General features: G+C 30.2%; 1 protein-coding gene across 2 annotated transcripts in view; it reads right to left on the bottom strand.

Moving 5' to 3' along the window:
* The window catches only part of LOC145323819 (uncharacterized), a 42779-nt gene extending 22495 nt beyond the window's left edge, over nt 1–20284 (bottom strand). The window contains exons 1-3 of one of the 2 annotated variants that reach the window (XM_080166379.1): nt 20167–20284; nt 8083–8141; nt 4639–4686 (exon numbers count right to left, since the gene is read on the bottom strand). In XM_080166379.1, the coding sequence (XP_080022505.1) occupies nt 4639–4686; nt 8083–8121 (87 nt within the window). In that variant the 5' untranslated portion in view covers nt 8122–8141; nt 20167–20284. The remainder of the gene's footprint in view (nt 1–4638; nt 4687–8082; nt 8142–20166) is intronic. The other variant, XM_080166378.1, reaches the window with a different exon arrangement.
* Nucleotides 20285–20756: the final 472 nt, after the last annotated feature.

Genomic DNA, 20756 nt, shown 5'->3' with positions numbered 1-20756 from the left:
CTTTGCCCCTAGAATCTAGGAGCTTTTTATATTAAGTAGTAGAGAGGGGTTAGTAAAATAGCTTGAAACCCTTCTAAGACTCAAGTCTAAAATAGAATAGCCTTAAACCATCAAAGGGTGTATGTGAAGCTTTACTAAAATAAAGAACCCAATCGTTTAAATAGCTATTTAGATCTTAGGCTTCAAAGAAAATACCTAACTATTTTATATAATAGATAAAGTTGGTGCTTAAATTTCAATTGTTTAAGTAGTTTTAAAATTGAATAATGTCAAAGTTTAATTTTTCTCCATCAATTTCATCATCAAGTTAATAATACAGAACAGTAAGCTGTAATACAGATGTAAAAAAAGGAAATAAAAGATTTTCATTAAATTAAAAAATATACATTTTGTGTTTTATGGACTTTTCAGATGCATATAAGAAAATTCCCTGCTTATTTATAGAGGGACTTAATTTCAGAAAGGTGTATGAAAAAATAATCTACAACAAAGCTTTTTATGGTGCCTATAAAAAATGACGTTATACTGGCCTTACATTGGTCAATTTAGAATGTATACTGGCCTGCTATTGGTAATTTAGTCTGTTTATTGGCCCATCATTGGTCTTTTGTGACGTCACTTTTAATAAGCTCTATGTAAAGCTTAATCTACAACCAGTTCATCCCCCTACATCTTAAACATACTAACACTGTCATATATCACAAATTGGGAGAAAAAAATTAAAGAATATTTGAGTTTGAAATGTATTTTCAGATAACATTTCCCTGTTTCATTTTTAAGAAAAATACATATCACGCCGAAGTTATAAAACTGTATTGATAGATTTTTCTCTTCCAAACTTCAACAAAATTTTGAAATAGCTAATTTATTTTGAACTAGTGGCTGCGCCCTTAGTGGCAATTTGGGATGGGAGAGGAAAGTTGACCTTCCCCTTTTCAATTTTGTACCAAAATTATTATTTTTCTTGGGGGAGGGGATGTTTTTTCTTAATTGGATTACTTTTTTATATGTATAAACGTTTAAACTGCATATGATAAGCTTACTGTAAAGGAGAACCATATCGGTTCAGCTGTTTGCGAGAATCTTTTGTTCCAGAGAGACAAAAACAAACACACACATAGACATCGTGTTACTTTTACATAAGAAGTAAGATAGGAAAGATAAAGATTAAACAATGAATTAATAACACCTTGTTTTGGGGTCCTAGCACAAACGCAGGAGTGTCAGACGTCGGAGTAGTCAAACGTTGGAGTGGACAGTTATATACAGGGTGTTTTTTTTAATGAGTTAAAAGTATTGCTTAATTTAACCCACTTGCCATTGACAGAAATTAATAATCTATATCTTAATTTCTTCATTGATGTGGGACATTTTGTATGAGAAAAAAATATTTAGCGATTTTCAACAAATTCTGCCTTAAAAACCGGTTTTTCTAAAGTACCTATATTTGGAAGATTTTTGGATCATGACAAATTTTAAGAGTAAGCAAAAATGCGTACATTTTTAAAAATCAAATTGTGCGGCTTGTGTTAATAGTAGAAAAATGTTATGCATATCGTTAGAATCGTCATAAACTCTAGTTTTTAGGTGTTTAAGAATTATTCCTGTGCTACGTATAGTTTAGGAGCTACGTGGTAAAATGTTCCAACTTACTTAAAATTTTCAACATTTCTCACATTTTCCAATGTAGCTTCTATACTACAAATAGCATGTATGTGTTACATATATTTCCAAAAACTAGAGTTTATGACAATTCTAACGATATGCGTAACATTTTTCTACTATTAACACAAGCCGCGCAATTTGATTTTAAAAAATGTACGCATTTTTGCATACTCTTAAAATTTGTCATGATCCAAAAATCTTCCAAATATAGTACTTTAGAAAAACCGGTTTTTAAGGCAGAATTTGTTGAAAATCGCTAATATTTTTTTCTCATACAAAATGTCCCACATCAATGAAGAAATTAAGATATAGATTATTAATTTCTGTCAATGGCAAGTGGGTTAAATTAAGCAATACTTTTAACTCATTAAAAAAAAACACCCTGTAGTTATAGTTAATATATATATATACCTAACCTGACCTTTATAGGAATACTTAATTAACTTAATATTTTAGACACTCCTGCATTTAATCATTCCGACGTTTGTCACTCGTGACTCCTGCGTTTGTCCTGGAATCTGTTTTAGTTGTACCTAAACGCGAAAAATTAAGACTATACAGCGTTTTTCTAATATATGAGTTTTAAAGCAGTTACGCTACTAAATATCTTTTAACTGGTTTAAGTGAACACTATCAATTGAAAACCATTTGACATTTACTTATTTACTAAGTATATTTATGATTACTTTTATTTAATGAAATCTTCCAATTTTTAACATGTACAAAACGGCCTGCTTAATTGCTTCAAGATCCATGTCAGATCTATATAGGAAATAAATGTCTATAAACGAGCTCAAGTTTTCCAAGGAATATATGATTAAAAATCATAGTGCTCCAATAATCCATAATAAACTCTCATTGCCCAGAACGATAAGACCCATTATTTTACGTTATTAAAAATAAATTCATTTTTTTCATTTCATGTTGCTATTTACCTTATATTGATGTATTTAATTTCTAATCATAAAAAAGAAAATTTAAATTTATAATATGATAAATTTAAGAAAACTATGTTTTAAAAGAATTCGATTGTGGCGACATTTTGTGTGTTCAAATATTAAACTAAAATTGTAATCATCATCATTAACCCTTTGGTGATGGTAATGTAAAGAAAAAAATATAATTAAAAAAAATCTTTTAAAAATCATTTAAATTATTAAATATTTACTTTCTTTTAGATAGTAATGCCGGGTGAGGAAAATAGATTTATTGAGAAATAGATATGCATATAGAAAACTAGCCAATAGGGAGATAATTATATCGAGCCAACTCTAGTATTCAAAAATAGATATCAAATATAAAATAAAAGTATGTTTAAAGTATAATAAATATAGTATGCTATTCACTTATTATGTCATAAATTTGAAGATATTATTAGAATTGAATTCATTATGTATGTTAAGGAATTATTTGATTTTTATATCATGAATGATTATCTAAAGGATTTAGTGATTTTGTATTTTATGGAGGGAGGTGACTTTGGTCTGTCAATTATTCTGGTACCCAATGTTTTATAACCTCCAAATCTTACTAGTTGGTTCAAAAATTTTGGGTACTTTCATCAAATTGTGATTGGATAGAAGGGATAATTTAAACATCGTCATTGGGGTTGTACATTTATTCATTGTTCATTGTCTTATCCCTTTAGATGCCTGAACTTAACAATGTATTACAATTTACTGTTTATTGTATGTTATTGTAAGCTTGTTATTGATGCAGTACATTAAACATAATTGTCTTTAATTATATAAAGCGAAGCTTTTCTCAATCAAGGACCTTTCAGTATAAAAGCAGTTATCGGATTGGCATCTTGTAATCTTTCTTATAATCTTTCTATTTTTAACTTTACAAGAAGATTTCTCTAACAATTAAGTATAATTCAGCACACTACTATCAATACTGTCACGTATAAAAGTACTTTTGCCCAACGATCTTGCAAAACATAAATATCCTATTTACTTGATATCTTTAATTATCAAAAGGAGTTAACCCTTATAGGGGTGTACCGACCCCCCTTCTGCACTTTTCTGGATTGATGACTATATCTATAATATATCTAAGTATGTCCATAATTATTCAGTATTGCGACAGACATACATTGAACTTTCATGAATGTTATCACCCTTGATTTTTATACTTTATGTCATTTATGTAAAAAAAGGTTTTTAATATCAAATAATTGGATGAATAATAAAAGCAATCCTAACACAATTATAGTTTCTTTATATTTGATTTATTAACGAATAACATGAAATATAAAAATAACACTTTTAGAAAAATAATTTAGTATATTGTTTAGTATTTAGTATAGATAGATAGATAGATAGATAGATAGATAGATAGATAGATAGATAGATAGATAGATAGATAGATAGATAGATAGATAGATAGATAGATAGATAGATAGATAGATAGATAGATAGATAGATAGATAGATAGATAGATAGATAGATAGATAGATAGATAGATAGATAGATAGATAGATAGATAGATAGATAGATAGATAGATAGATAGATAGATAGATAGATAGATAGATAGATAGATAGATAGATAGATAGATAGATAGATAGATAGATAGATAGATAGATAGATAGATAGATAGATAGATAGATAGATAGATAGATAGATAGATAGATAGATAGATAGATAGATAGATAGATAGATAGATAGATAGATAGATAGATAGATAGATAGATAGATAGATAGATAGATAGATAGATAGATAGATAGATAGATAGATAGATAGATAGATAGATAGATAGATAGATAGATAGATAGATAGATAGATAGATAGATAGATAGATAGATAGATAGATAGATAGATAGATAGATAGATAGATAGATAGATAGATAGATAGATAGATAGATAGATAGATAGATAGATAGATAGATAGATAGATAGATAGATAGATAGATAGATAGATAGATAGATAAATAGATAGATAAAATAGATAGATAGATAGATAGTTTACCTCAAAAGCTTCTGTGAGTGCTGCATGGTCTCTTTTCTCCCCAGATTTCTAAATTAAACAAGGATGACAACATCAACAAATAGCGGACAAGGAGATTTTAAGATTATTTGGAGAAAACAAAACATTTCTCATGTATTTTAATATTTTCTGATATTTTTCTAATTTGTAGAATGACGGACAGACCTACAGGCAAGTTTCATACTGGATGCTCTTTGGTAAAAGGATTCTTTACACAAAAAAAATCAAGCCTATCTTTAATAGGTGCTGAGAATAATCACATTTCCCTTATACCATTACGGACTGACTGACAGGAGGGAAGACAAATTGTAACCTCCCAAGAGTAATTGCCCCTAGAAATGAATTACCTCCCCACTAAAAAATCTTAAATCCCTCCTTTAATCAATTTGTCCTTGGGGCGTAGCTGCCAGCTAAATAATAATAAACTCATAAATTAATTAAAGTCATTGAATATTTAATATTGTAATTTCATTTATAAAGTTTTATAAATTTGGTGCAACCAACTTATGACGTCACCGATAATTGTAGGTCATATTATATTTTACTGCATAATAATATTAAGCCAGTATATCAAGTGTTTTTTTTTAATTCAAGCTACTATTCAAGGCTTTAATCGTAGATTTTTGCACATCCATACGTTGGTTGTGTTTTATTATTGTGTATTATACTATCGGCTACGCCCCTGGAGGCCTTTAGGTTCACTTGAGGTGGGGACAGTGATAATTGAACCACACCCCTTTACCCCCAACGTCTATTTATAAACGTTAAAACGTAGAGACGTTATTTGCAAAGGAGCATAGCTAATATATAATATTACCTTAACTAGGAGAACATTTGAATATTTGCAAAGGTGCATAGCTAATATATAACTTTACCTTAACTAGGAGAACATTTGAATATTTGCAAAGGAGCATAGCTAATATATAATATTACCTTAACTAGGAGAACATTTGAATATTTGCAAAGGAGCATAGTACTATATAGTTTTACCTTAACTAGGAGAACATTTGAATATTTGCAAAAAAGCATAGCTATTATATGACTTTACCTTAACTAGGAGAACATTTGAATATTTGCAAAGGAGCATAGCTAATATATAATATCACCTTAACTATAAGAACATTTGAATATTTGCAAAGGAGCATAGCTACTATATAATATTACCTTAACTAGGAGAACATTTGAATATTTGCAAAGGAGCATAGCTAATATATAACTTTACCTTAACTAGGAGAACATTTGAATATTTGCAAAGGAGCATAGCTACTATATAGTTTTACCTTAACTAGGAGAACATTTGAATATTTGCAAAGGAGCATAGCTACTATATAGTTTTACCTTAACTAGGAGAACATTTGAATATTTGCAAAGGAGCATAGCTAATATATAACTTTACCTTAACTAGGAGAACATTTGAATATTTGCAAAGGAGCATAGCTAATATATTATTTTACCTTAACTAGGAGAACATTTAAATATTTGCAAAGGAGCATAGCTAATATATAACTTTACCTTAACTAGGAGAACATTTAAATATTTGCAAAGGAGCATAGCTAATATATAATATTACCTTAACTAGGAGAAAATTAAAATATTTGCAAAGGAGCATAGCTAATAGATAATATTACCTTAACTAGGAGAACATTTGAATATTTGCAAAGGAGCATAGCTAATATATAATGTTACCTTAACTAGGAGAAAATTAAAATATTTGCAAAGGAGCATTGCTAATATATAATATTACCTTAACTAGGAGAACATTTGAATATTTGCAAAGGAGCATAGCTAATATATAATATTACCTTAACTAGGAGAACATTTGAATATGTGCAAAGGAGCATAGCTAATATATAACTTTACCTTAACTAGGAGAACATTTGAATATTTGCAAAGGAGCATAGCTAATATATAACTTTACCTTAACTAGGAGAACATTTGAATATTTGCAAAGGAGCATAGCTAATATATAATATTACCTTAACTAGGAGAACATTTGAATATTTACAAAGGAGCATAGCTAATATATTACTTTACCTTAACTAGGAGAACATTTGAATATTTGCAAAGGAGCATAGCTAATATATTACTTTACCTTAACTAGGAGAACATTTGAATATTTGCAAAGGAGCATAGCTAATATATAACTTTACCTTAACTAGGAGAACATTTGAATATTTGCAAAGGAGCATAGCTAATATATAACTTTACCTTAACTAGGAGAACATTTGAATATTTGCAAAGGAGCATAGCTAATATATAATTTTACCTTAACTAGGAGAACATTTGAATATTTGCAAAGGAGCATAGCTAATATATATCTTTACCTTAACTAGGAGAACATTTGAATATTTGCAAAGGAGCATAGCTAATATATAACTTTACCTTAACTAGGAGAACATTTGAATATTTGCAAAGGAGCATAGCTACTATATAATATTACCTTAACTAGGAGAACATTTGAATATTTGCAAAGGAGCATAGCTAATATATAATTTTACCTTAACTAGGAGAACATTTGAATATTTGCAAAGGAGCATAGCTAATATATAGTTTTACCTTAACTAGGAGAACATTTGAATATTTGCAAAGGAGCATAGCTACTATATAATATTACCTTAACTAGGAGAACATTTGAATATTTGCAAAGGAGCATAGCTAATATATAATATTACCTTAACTAGGAGAACATTTGAATATGTGCAAAGGAGCATAGCTAATATATAACTTTACCTTAACTAGGAGAACATTTGAATATTTGCAAAGGAGCATAGCTAATATATAACTTTACCTTAACTAGGAGAACATTTGAATATTTGCAAAGGAGCATAGCTAATATATAATATTACCTTAACTAGGAGAACATTTGAATATTTACAAAGGAGCATAGCTAATATATTACTTTACCTTAACTAGGAGAACATTTGAATATTTGCAAAGGAGCATAGCTAATATATTACTTTACCTTAACTAGGAGAACATTTGAATATTTGCAAAGGAGCATAGCTAATATATAACTTTACCTTAACTAGGAGAACATTTGAATATTTGCAAAGGAGCATAGCTAATATATAACTTTACCTTAACTAGGAGAACATTTGAATATTTGCAAAGGAGCATAGCTAATATATAATTTTACCTTAACTAGGAGAACATTTGAATATTTGCAAAGGAGCATAGCTAATATATATCTTTACCTTAACTAGGAGAACATTTGAATATTTGCAAAGGAGCATAGCTAATATATAACTTTACCTTAACTAGGAGAACATTTGAATATTTGCAAAGGAGCATAGCTAATATATAATATTACCTTAACTAGGAGAACATTTGAATATTTGCAAAGGAGCATAGCTAATATATAACTTTACCTTAACTAGGAGAACATTTGAATATTTGCAAAGGAGCATAGCTACTATATAATATTACCTTAACTAGGAGAACATTTGAAGCCGCGGACTTGCTCATAATCACCTCACTCTAGTTACCTGAAAAAAAAATATTTTAATTAAGTTCTTTATTTTTTTTTGGGGGGGGGGGGATGGAGTAGAAAAATTGCTCCAATCCCTTTAAAAGTATTAACACGAGGGTAAAACTTTAGCACCTCCTCTAAAACCAAGACTCTTTAATTATGTGAAAAATCTCCTGTAAGTCCTAAGTTTTTATTATGGCAAATAAATTTTACCTAACTGTTTCAGGCATTGTCATGTAAAGTTTTAACTCGACAGGACATTTTTTGACATGCCTTTTGGCTTATGCATGGATTAGTAAGAAAAAGAAAAGAAATATACAAGAAGTCAATACAGACCAACTAACGGACCACAAGGTGCAACCAACCAACGGAACACTACCACCCGTTGCAACTTGTCATCATTAATTCTATTTAGTTTTAATGGCAAACATAAAATTTTATTACTTTTATCTAGGAAAAAAACATGGATGAAAATTCTTTTAAAAAAAGGAACGTTGCGCAGCAATTACAAATTAACATTTATTTTAAGACTCGGAGTCAGCCGCGTGTAGGCCCCAGAGAAAAAAACCTTTACAATTTTAAACATTAGCAGGAGATCTAAACATGACCCAAACATGGCAATTCCTCTTTTAATTTCTTTCAAAGCTCCCAAACGGGTTTTAATTTGAGGCTTACGTCGAAGCTGATGCGGGGCTGGTGAGCCCTTTTTATATTAGGCGGATAGCTTAATTTAACAGCTGTTTAGACAAGCAGCTTACTGCTATTTAAATTTAGTAGCTGATTTGTATGATACTTGTGCAACTCCCCGAGCATCTAGGTACTATATCTTTAAAGGGGACAGAAAAAATACCCCTAAATCATCATGACCTTAAATCTAAAAAAAATTGTCTAAAGCCATTCTGTGACATATGTAAAGTTTCCTTAAGATGGAGGCACAATCAACGGCTACTAATTGTAATATTTTTCTTTGTTTTTCCTAATCTTTATACAATCCTAATAAGCGTTTTACAGGAAAAGAGAAATAAAATTGGGTGGCTTGGATGTGATAAAAATAAGTGCAATCATGTTTTAGTTGCCTTACCTCTCTATAAGCATTCTTTTCGGTTTGTTCTTCTGAATGACTGAATATTTTTTTAAAAGGTTTAAGAAATTAAAACAAATTCTTTAAAAACTTGTTTCTAGTACCTCCTTAATAAGCTATAAAAATTGGAAAGAATTTTAATGAATATAATAGATTTGAAATCTGCATAAAAATTTAAGGATTTTTTATAAAATTCGTTTTTTATATAATTCATTATTTAAAAGCGCAAATCCAATTTAAGTTAATAAATTTTGACTAATAGGATAGGTGGATTTGAAACTACGTGCGCTCTAATTGGTTGAATGATGTACGTTACTTAAGCTTCTCCAATCAGGGCGCAGATAGTTTTCAATCCACCAATCACAGATGTCAAAATTATTTAACCTAATTTGTATTTGCGCTTATAGATAATGAATTATATAAAAAACGAATTTTATAAAAATTACTTTAAATTTTATGCAGATTTCAAATCTATTATATTCATTAAAATTCTTTCCAATTTTTATAGCTTACTCCTTAACCTTACCTAATCTAATTAATAAGAAGCATAATAATATTTATATTTTTTTAAATTTCAATCTTCCTGAGTTTTAATATTGAGCAACTTTGCTTTTGAGATTATAAGGGAGGAGGGGTGTACCTCCTCCCCTTCCTCAAAACAGGGATTTTTAGGACCCACCACCCCCCCCCCCCAAAAAAAAAAAAAAGTGTGTGTGTGTTTGGGAGTGGGAGTAAGTTGAGTTTCTCACTGAACAATTTAATTTACACAAATTAATTAGTTTTAGTAGGAAAAACAGGTTTAAAGATTTCTCACTGTTTTTTAGTACAGCTACTTTAACTATTTATCATGATCGTATTTTTTTACTTAGTAAAAGTATGTTTTATAACAATGACATAAACTTTCTTGTTTGTCGTCAGATTTATATTTCATAGTATAGCTTCCAAACCGATTGATAACTGCTGGATTAAATAGGTTCTCATCTATACTGAAAAATCGTATTACAGACAATTTTTTTCAAAAAATAAAATGAATAGTCATAAAATTAATACCTTCGGCCCCTCGTGGCTTACAAAACTGGCTTTAATCTTTATTTTCTCATTTTAATATCCGCGGAAAGCGGTCTATAATACAATTAACACTTATAGCATTTTTTTCATTAAAAATTTTGTCATCTTGTTATTGCATATTTACTTGTAATTGCAGATACAATCGTTTGTGATATTGTAACAAATAAGATTCTAAAATACTTTAAAAGTTTGTATAACTTTAATAATACCAAGTAAAGCATTTTTTCGTTCCTCACCTCTAGTATAAAAGCGGAGCCTGTATGTTCTAAATCGTTGAAAAATACCTCGAAGTTTTTAAAACAAAATTGACTCTATACCCTACAGTCAGTTTCTGGGAGCCAAGGCATTCCCTCTACTCTGATTATTAATGTCACGCATCTGACATATGAGCAGTATGTAAAACTTTTAACGACTTAAGTTAAAATGTGGTTTGGGCCAAGATTCTAAACAATAACCTACTAGCATAAGTGCACCTGTTACGCTAGAGCCGCAGGTTTGATTTATATTTACTGTTTTATCTTAGAAAATGTCAGAAATGGATGTAGAATATACGTGGATATCATGGCAGGGGAAGAATTGTCGTCAATTTAGGTTGCTATTTTCTCTGTCATTTATTGGTCAATTCGTTCATTCAGTAGGAGGGGTAAAGTGGGTGGAGGGAGGGTATCGATAATTTAGCCAGTTGCAAGTTTATCTTTATTAGATTACATGATATTCTGGTGTAAGATCCAAGTTATCAAAAATCCATTATGTCAGATTATTGTTGCTGCGTTACTTATGGACAAAAGTGATATCTGTATTCGTTGTCAAACTTTGCCATTGATCAAATTTTCGTGAGCTAAATAGCATTGACATTTGAGAAAACCAGAATGACTTTATCCATAAATAACGCAACAACACATAAAATCCTATTTTATAAAGTACTAAGATTTTTTTGTCTGTAGCGATGGATCTCGCAAACCGCTGAACCGATATTGTTTTCCTTTACAATGAATATTCTTATGTTTAAGTCTAAACAAATCACTTGAATGCAATTAGATAACGTTTTTATAGAAATTAACCACTGTGCATTAATCACTTTAATATTATATCATGGAGGGTGGAATGCCCTCTCAAAAAAAAATTTAATTACAACTCAAAAGTTGTAAAAAAAACTAATGAACAGTTTTTAACAGCGTGACTTTATCAGAGCATTTGATTATTCATTAATTTGGTTTTTTTAATAGGTAGTTTGAATATTAGAAAGAGCATACTTTACTAATAATAAATAACTAAGAGTCAAAATTGAAATACAAATATCGAGGTGATTACAATACACTGTTAGCATAGAATATGCGGGGTTTTTTTTAAGCGAGGCTTTTCTCTATTTAGTCATGTCTTTTCGATTTTAAACTTTGCATGTTGATTACTATATCAATTAGCAACGCTTTGTATAGCTCACATCTATAATTGCTCCCATACAGTCAATACGTTCATTTGAATCATGCTGATTTTTTACTTTAAAAAAAATAATTATATAATAATCCGATTTTTGTATTTCTGATTCATAAGACAACAAAAAAAATAAGCGAGGCATCTCTATAATCAAATAATTTTGCAACAAATGTATGTACAGTTCTGATTAGACTTACAGATTAATTTTCTACTTATTAAGTTCTGACACTCTACAAGAGTTATTGTTAGTTTATCCTTCCTTCGGATTTCAGAGCTTCGCTGTTATGGATGTTGTCATCCTTGTTATTTATATGTGTGCGTTAGTATATTTAGCTTTAAATAAGGTGTTAATTTATTTTTTTACGCCATTTGTAAAAAGTAAATAAAGTATAAAAATAATATTCTTTATGCCTTGCACGGTAGAGTAAAGTTTTCATTTAATAAAACAAAAAGAATTCTGTATCTTTAGACATATCCTTATAATATAGTAAAGGATGTTTGTCTGTGTCTGTGTGCTGTTTGTTTGTACCGAAGGATCTCGCTAACTGCTGAACCGATCGGGTTCTCCTTTACAGGGTAGCTTCTCATCGGTAGGTCCCGGGAAGGTTAATAACTATTTTGGGCGAAGGGTACCACCACCCTCCCAAGAGAAATCGCCCATAGAAAAAATTACCCCCCACCAAAAAAAAAATTAACTAAATGTTTTGAAAAGCTAAAATCAAAAATGGGGTTGAGGGGGGGGGGGCGCCCCCAGCCCCAATTTCTTTTTTACTTTAAAAAAGTCTAAATTAAAAAGATAGGTTTGGGATTCAACTCCCCCTCCTCAAGTGCCCCTAGAGGCCTCTAGGGGCGTAGCTGCTTGTTATGAAAATAAAGTATAGACGTTTTAGTGGAGGATAACTTTTTTCTTGGTTGCGATTTCACTTTGGAGAATGGTGGTACCCTCCCAAAAAATATTTTTATTCTTCCAAGGACCTATTAGAAGCTACACTTTAAAGCCATATCGGTTCAGCGGTAAACGAGATCCTTCTATATTGACACACATAAAGACATCCTGTTACTTTAATATAAGAATACTAGATTATTACTACAATATTTGTTTACTTTATTGATTAATAATAATGCTAAACTGTGTGGACACCCATTAAAAGTTCTCATGACTTTGCAGAAGCTTTCCTGCCAAGCAAGGGTTGTCAACACAGGTAATTAAATAGATGCTTCTTTTCTTTCTTTTATGTTTTCATAGCAATATATTTAGTTTAGATTGATTCACTTCTTTTCATAAAATTTTTTTGCAATGACTAACGGCTTTTCCGATATTTTTTCAAACAGGGGAGATTTGTCTTCGAAGTGTGGAGGTATATTCCCCCCAAAATAGTTGAAAGAAAATATTAATAATAGTTTAGCAATAAATGGACCAATAGGAAGCTTTACTGTAAATGAGGCCATATAGGTTGAGCGGTATCCTTTGCTATAGACAGACATACATCCTGTTATTTTGTCCGTCCAAGTGTGGATATCAACTTTGATATCAAGTTTTTCGTAAAAATTAACTCTTAAATAAAAGTAATAGGATGTCTGTTAGTCTATTCGTCTGTGTGTGTATCTTTTTTACCAAAAAAAACACGCTAACCGCTGAATCGATTAATCAGCCCTACAAAAAAAATTTCACTCCTTGTTAAAACTCATATTGAATATTGGTGGGGGTTGCCCCCCCCCCCCCAAACACACACAAATTGAAATTATAACCAGAAATTGTTTGTTTTAATAAGATAAATAATTCAAATATTTTTTTAAATTTGTATTTTCTAAGGGAAAAAATTATTTGTTGTCAACCGTGTTGGTTTTCAAAGAATTGTTTGTTAGTGTACTTTCTTTAATCTAGGAACAGGTAAGGAGAATTACAATACTTATCTATCGCATCGTATTACAGAATGCTTTCCACGGATATAAAAATAATAAATTTTAAAAATATAAAGCCCGAGCTTTAACAAAACTGGTTTTTAATTTAATGATTTTATTTTAATATTCGTTGAAAATTGTCTGTAATACGATGCTATACATGATGTTTCAGTATGGCCGAGAACCGGTTCTTATCCACCGGATATTAATTGGTTTCGAAGCCATTTTTTAAGTTTAAAATGTTCTTAAAGAAGCTTTACATAGGTGCTGGGATGGTATTTGGCTATTTCATTTTAAGATTTAGGTCTTGGGATGGTTTTATGCTATTCTAAGTTTTACATGCCACTTCGAATACAGGGGCCTGTCGTAAGTATAAACAAAATTTAGATTATGTTCCTAACATTTGATTCTTTTTTAACAGTTTATTAAAAGCAAAGCTTTTCTATAATTAGGGTCTTCCGTACGTTTGCCCGTCCGAAATGTTAACTTTTTTTCGCTAATGTAAACATTATGATTCATAAAACAATAAGGTATAACTGAGGAAGCGTATCTACTCTATAATCGTTACCAGAAAGTCTGTACATCTATTTCGAACATACTAATTTAGCAAGAAATATTTGTAAGATATAATTATCTTATTCATTTGATTTTTAAATGATTATTTCTATTACAACAAGGTACTATTTTAAAAGCGAATCATCTCTATAATAAAGTCATAAAAATGTAAGTATGTCCTTAAACAGAATTTTGTTTTACAGAATAGTTATCATTGACTCGGCTTTAATCTTGATTATATAAAAAGTAGGTTTACAAAAACTTTTTTTCCACAAAAAAAAATATTCCAAAGTGATGGGTTAGTAACTATTTAGGTTTTTAGTGCATTTTTTTTTATAGAGTAAAGCTTTTCTGTAAGTTTTATAATTTAATAGGGATAGAAGGCACTTTTCAATATTAGTTTAAAAAGAAAAAGTTAATTATTTAGGGAGGGAAGGTCATTTATCAAGAAACGTTTTCTCTTGGTAAGGTGCCATCCCCCAAAATAGTTATAAACCTTCCTAGGACCTATGAGAAGCTTCAATGTAAAGGATAATTATATCAGTTCAGAAGTTTGCGAGATCTTCGGTGCCTACAGACAGACAGAGATACATTCTGTTACTTTTATTTAAAATGTCCTCAAACATTTATCAGCTACTAAAAGTATATAATTAAGAAAAGATTTTTCCATTGACCTATTCAGAACAGGATCTGATATGTTTCAATCTAAATCTAATACACAAACAACTTGTAAATCGCTAACACAATTTTAATTATGTAAATAATTAATAAGGTTAATGCCCAGTTCACAAACAAGTTTTAGAGGTTGACTGATTTATTCTGTAGGTCAAACTAAACAAGTACAACTAACAAATGCCTTTATAAAATCGGTCAACCTAAAGCTTTTTTAGGTCAACCTAAAATTTCCAGAGGTCTACCTGTGTCTTTTGTTAACTAGGCTTAAATATTAAATTAACAATTTAAAAGTATGAGTAATATATTTGTATGAAAATTTTTATATGTTGAACAAAATGAGTCTAGCCGTAGGCTTTAAAGGATTAGAGAAAAACACTTTTTCTAAGCGCGATTTCTTACGGGAGGGTGACCTTTGAGAAGCTACACTGTTTAGCGGTTAGCGAAATTCTTTTGGACAGACTTACAAGGCATCCTGTTATTTTTATATAAGGATTGCCTGTTTACCTAACTGTAAAAGAGTGATTCATATTTCCACCCTACATCTATGAGTCAAACTTTATAATTTACACTGTAATAACAAATGCATAATAACAAGGATGACAACATACAAAAATATCACTGCACAAAAAGTAATGGATTTACAAACAGTCAAAGTGAGTAATAAGAGAAGAAAGATGTTCTATGGTATAATAGAGAAAAAAAGATAGATAGAGAGAGAGAGAGCATACGATGATAAAAATTACGTTATTTTTTTTTTAAAACCAGAATGACATCCATATGAGCGAAGCTTTAAAATCATAAGGTAGAAATATTAATAATTTTAGTGTGTCAGAACTTAATAAGCATAAGCTTAATTTAAAAGTAACAAAATTGCGTATGATTTATGATTTTGAAGCACAACAAACAAAACAAAACATATTCTTGATGAGGCATGGAATCTTCCCAAAAATTCTAGCTCTCTATCTTTAATAACATCCGAGAAATATCATATTTCTCCGGATCGATAGACTGGCGGACAGATAGATAGACAGAAAAGGTTAATTATAGTTTGGCCTCGCTTTTAAAAAGTGAGTGCATAATACTAGGAGGGAGGCTCTATAGGACTGATAAACTAGAGAGAGGGAGGGGACAATGGACTGCCTAGTACACTTGTACCCAACGTTTAATAATAACGTTTTCTTATTCTTTGGCTTAACAACTTTGGGGACTTAAGTGAATTTTGGTTGATTCATAAAGTTAAGTGTTTAAACGTTTCAACCATAAATTATATTCTACATAAGGGGTAATTTTGTGTGTCATCATTGGGGTTGCACATCAATGTATAGGCCATTGTCTTATCCCCTTATATCCCTGATGATAAGCCCTACTTGAATATATTTTAAATGCATTGGTAATTAGCAAGAAAAACTTTCTAGTCCCTTGATATTCATAAAACAGATTGAGGAAAAAACTTTTACTTAAAAGGGAAATATCTTTTAAAGAAAAAAAACAATTATTATGATTTTTGACAAATCTTTCATTGAGTTAAGCTGTTGTAATAATTGAAATTGTGAAGAAAAAAAACCAAACAATCCTTATATAAAAGGAACATGATGTCTGTGTGTTAATTTTTCAGTCTGTGTGTGCTAGACTTATGGTTCTTCTTTACAATGTAGCTTCTCATAGGTCCTGGGAAAGTTTATAACTATTATAGGGAATACTAGAATAAGAATTCCGCTTTCGGTAGATTTTATTCATTTCGGGATTAAAATAATAGAAGAGCTGCTGTTGTCTTCAATGCAAAGAAAAGCGATGTGTCTTCGACTGTATGTATGAAATCTAGGTAACCACTGGACCCATTAAGCTTTCAGGAAGTAAACCTATTGGTCACACCATAGATTTTAGCTGGGTTACTTAGGGGGTGAGACACACAAATAAATAAACCTCCTACAAAAAAAAGGGGTTCGAGTTTATATTTAAACAATTTAGCCAAAACTAAAAAAAAATGTTTTTGCTACGAATCTATTTGTATAAATCAATTGGATATTATCATAAGTTGGCCAAGGACAATAAAGGAAAAATAAAACAGTTTACTGCGTCGATACAGGGACAAGGGCCCAGGATTCTTACAAACAATTCTAAGTGAAAAAAAATTCGCAAACCACATTCTTCTTCCCCCCCCCCCATCCTTCTTACCCACTACCCTTTATTTTTACGCCATATTACGCCACAAAAATATCCAAATTTTCAACGAATTTAAAATTTTATAATTAGGGTCGGTCCGTCCGTCCGAGACGGATAGCTTTTTTGTTTATTTAGGCATATTAGAATTGTCCTATCGATTACAAACTTTGCATGGTGATTCCTGTAGTAGTTAGGTACGATTTAGAAAGCGTAGCAACTTTATAAGCATTACAAGAATGTCCGTACGTCCATTTTAAACATGTTGATTTTTCTACTTTTTAATAACAAATTTTTATGTGATTAATCTGATTTTTTGTATATTGTTTCCTGGAACAACAGAGTACAATATTATAAGCGAAGCAACTCTATGATCAAGTCCTAAAACTGTAAGTATGTCCATAAACATCATACTGTATCAAGCAGTTTTTCAACAAACTGATTATTCAGTTCTGCACTATACAAGTCTTCCTACCGTTTCAGTGCTTCGTTTTTATGGATGTTGTCATCCTTGTTAAAATGGAATTATTTTGTTAAATTACGGTTCCTGGCATCAATGTTATTAAACTTTGCATTATGGTTGAAACTTTACACAAGTATTATAATATGCATGTATAACAAGGACAATCACGTACACTAGTGATATTTACTTCACTAGTAATTTAACAAGGATGACAACATCCATAAAAGCGAAGCACTTAAACAGTAGGACAAACGGACATTAACACTTATATAGTGTCAGAACTGAATAATCATAATATAAATGTATAAGAGTCAAAGCAAAATTGTAAGTAAAATGTGTTGAAAAACTGCTTGATTCAGGATAATGTTTATGGACATACTTACATTTCTAGGACTTGATTATAGAGTTGCTTCGCTTATTACATTATACTTTGTTGTCCCAGGAATCAATATACCAAAAATCAGATCAATCGGATGATTAGATCACATAAAAATTTGTTGTTAAAAAAGTAAAAAAATCAACATGTTTAAAATGGACGTACGGACATTTTGGTGATAATTATAGAGTTGCTACGCTTTCTAAATCGCACCTAACTACTACAGGAATCACCATGTAAAGTTTGAAATCGATAGGACAATTCTAACATGCCTAATTTAACGAACAAATGCTAACTATCTCGGACGGACGGACCGACCCTAATTATAGAAAAGCTTCGTTTTTTAACAAGGACAATCTCGTCTTATAGTAATATTTACTTCACTTATAGCAGTCTAATTGTCCTAGCAATCACTAGTTTCAAAAATTAAATCAATAAGTTTTCATGTATAAAAATTTTGGTAAATAGCTTCGGAAACAATATTTTAGAATGGAAGTACATACTTTCTTGTAATGATTATAGAGTGCTAAAGTGCTTTCAGTAAAATAGATACTAGCATACCCAGATTAAGACAGACGGACGGACGGACGTTCACTATTTTATGCGTTAATTAAAATAAAATACTGCGTTTTCATAATTAAAATTGTTTATCCCCCCATGTCAAATAAGAATCAAAAGGATTTCTACTGTCCTTTATTAAGTTAATTACATTTTCTAAAACTCTGTAATTTGTAAAATGAAATTTATATTAGTTGAATGTTTGTTTATATAAGGTAAAACATCGTATTTTTTTAATTTTTAGTAAAACTTATGAAAAACAAGGATAAAAGCATCCATAAAATCAGAATATGAAAATATAAGTCCAAATAAAATTGTAAGTAATTTTTAACTGCTTAAATACAGTTTTTAAAAGCTTCGCTTTTACTTATCATATTTGTTGCTTAAATTCTAACAAAAATAGAACTTCAAATCAAAGGTTGCTAAATAGTTAAAAAGTTATGAAAGAAAAATATGTTTCTGTGATTTCTCTTGGGAGGGTGGTGGTACACTCCCCCAAAACAGTTATAAACTAAGGTTGGGCCGGATATCAAGCCATTTTCAATATCCGGCCGGATATAGAAACTATCCGGATACCGGATATCCTGCTGATTTCTAATGTAATTTGCCAGATATCCGACCCAACCCTATTATAAAAACAGACAGGACCTATGAGAAGCTACCCTATAAAGGTACCATATAGGTTTTTTTTGCGGTTAGAGAGACAGAAAAACATCCTGTTACTTTAATATAAGAATATTTTTTATTACAAAAATGAATAAGTTTGTAGAAAGCCATTGTGGGTAATTCATTGCCCATTTACGGAATATTATATTAGAGCAATTTTCAAAAATTACACTGAAAAGTAGAATTTTTTGTTTCGCGAAGCTTCTCTATTATTTTGAATTTCCATCTTTATTTCCGTATGTCTGTCTTACAAAAAAAAAACGTAATGCGTAAACGATTTACTCGGCTGCTATTGAAGATAGACGACTCTGCGGGACTACCAAGTGCCCAATATAACCTAACCTAACCTGACCAATAGTAATAAATACACAAATAAAAAACTACCCCCTCAACTTTTATTCAATTTGTTTTAAATGTCGGGGGAGGGGGGTGTAAGATGTTGGCTAAATAATTTCATAGTTTTTATTTCATTTGTATTAGCTTTCCAGCTTATTGATGTTGTCATCCTTGTTTTAAATACATGCAAAAATACTTATAGAAAAGTACATGGGTGTTTTAGTTTGTCTTAAGACAACACAAACGGAAGGACTCTTATGTATTAAGTTTGGACAATCCACGAGATGCCAGTAGTATTTGATAAGTCATGTATATTTACGAGAAAAAATCAATTATGAAATTTTAAAAAGTTTCATAAATTCTAAGAAACATATCTGCAATTCGGGGGGCTAGCAAGGCCGGGAGGGAGAAGACAATAGCAATTATAATCATACTAAACCCTATTTTTCCTAATCATTTACCAGATTCTAAATTCAGAATTTTGCATAAAAAAAAACTATGGATATTTTAAATTATCACCTATTTTCTGTCTGAGTTGCCTTTATACGAATATTTTTATTTATAGAGAACTTACATATTTCTTATAACGCTAGTCTAATAATTACGTTATAACCATGAACAATACATAGAGTAAAGTTAATAAGATTAGTTTCAAGTAAAAAAAAAGTCTGGAATAATTTGCAAAACCAAAATATTTGTCTGTTCTGTTCTACTTTTTGTCTACCTATTTAAGTAACTGACTTTAAAAAAATAGAATTAAAATTTACCTTATATGTTCAAAGTAGTTTACTGTTTTTAAAAACTTTAAAACACTTTTTTTCAATAAGCACTTTGTTATGTTTTCTTATAAGTTGTTAGTGATAGGTACGCTATACTACGACTAGTTAGAACTTTGGAAAATTTTCTCCCCGGTGCGAAGGAAAAACAACCAAAAATCTGTTTTGCAAAATTGCAAAAAAATAATTCAATAAGCTACTTTAGATTATAGTACAAATGCATATGTTAGTTTTGCTAAGGTTATAGGTTCGAGTCTTGTTCCAAACTTTTTTAAAAATATTTTGGTGAACTGCCTTGGGTCTAAAAGCAATAAACATACTTAAAACATACATTTTTGTTAGGTCTTCTAAAGAAATGTTAAGCAAACAAAGGGATGGTTGTCTGTAAAACATCTGATTCATTAAAATTAAACCTTTGAATATGTTTAGCTATTGGTTAAGGTGTTAAGCTATTTCTTTCTTATAATTTTTTTGTGGGACTACTTTTTCTCTTTCCCATCCTTTATTTTTGTTTTATACCACCGCCCTCTTTTGCGGTGTTTTTTCAAAAAAATATTTATTACAAAATAGCTACTATAGTT

This window comes from Acartia tonsa, chromosome 7 (assembly GCF_053477335.1).
Source record: "Acartia tonsa isolate MP-2025a chromosome 7, ASM5347733v1, whole genome shotgun sequence".
NCBI lineage: Eukaryota > Metazoa > Arthropoda > Copepoda > Calanoida > Acartiidae > Acartia > Acartia tonsa.
The sequence above is the reverse complement of the archived record's forward strand: the minus strand, read 5'-3'. Positions and strand labels throughout refer to the sequence as shown.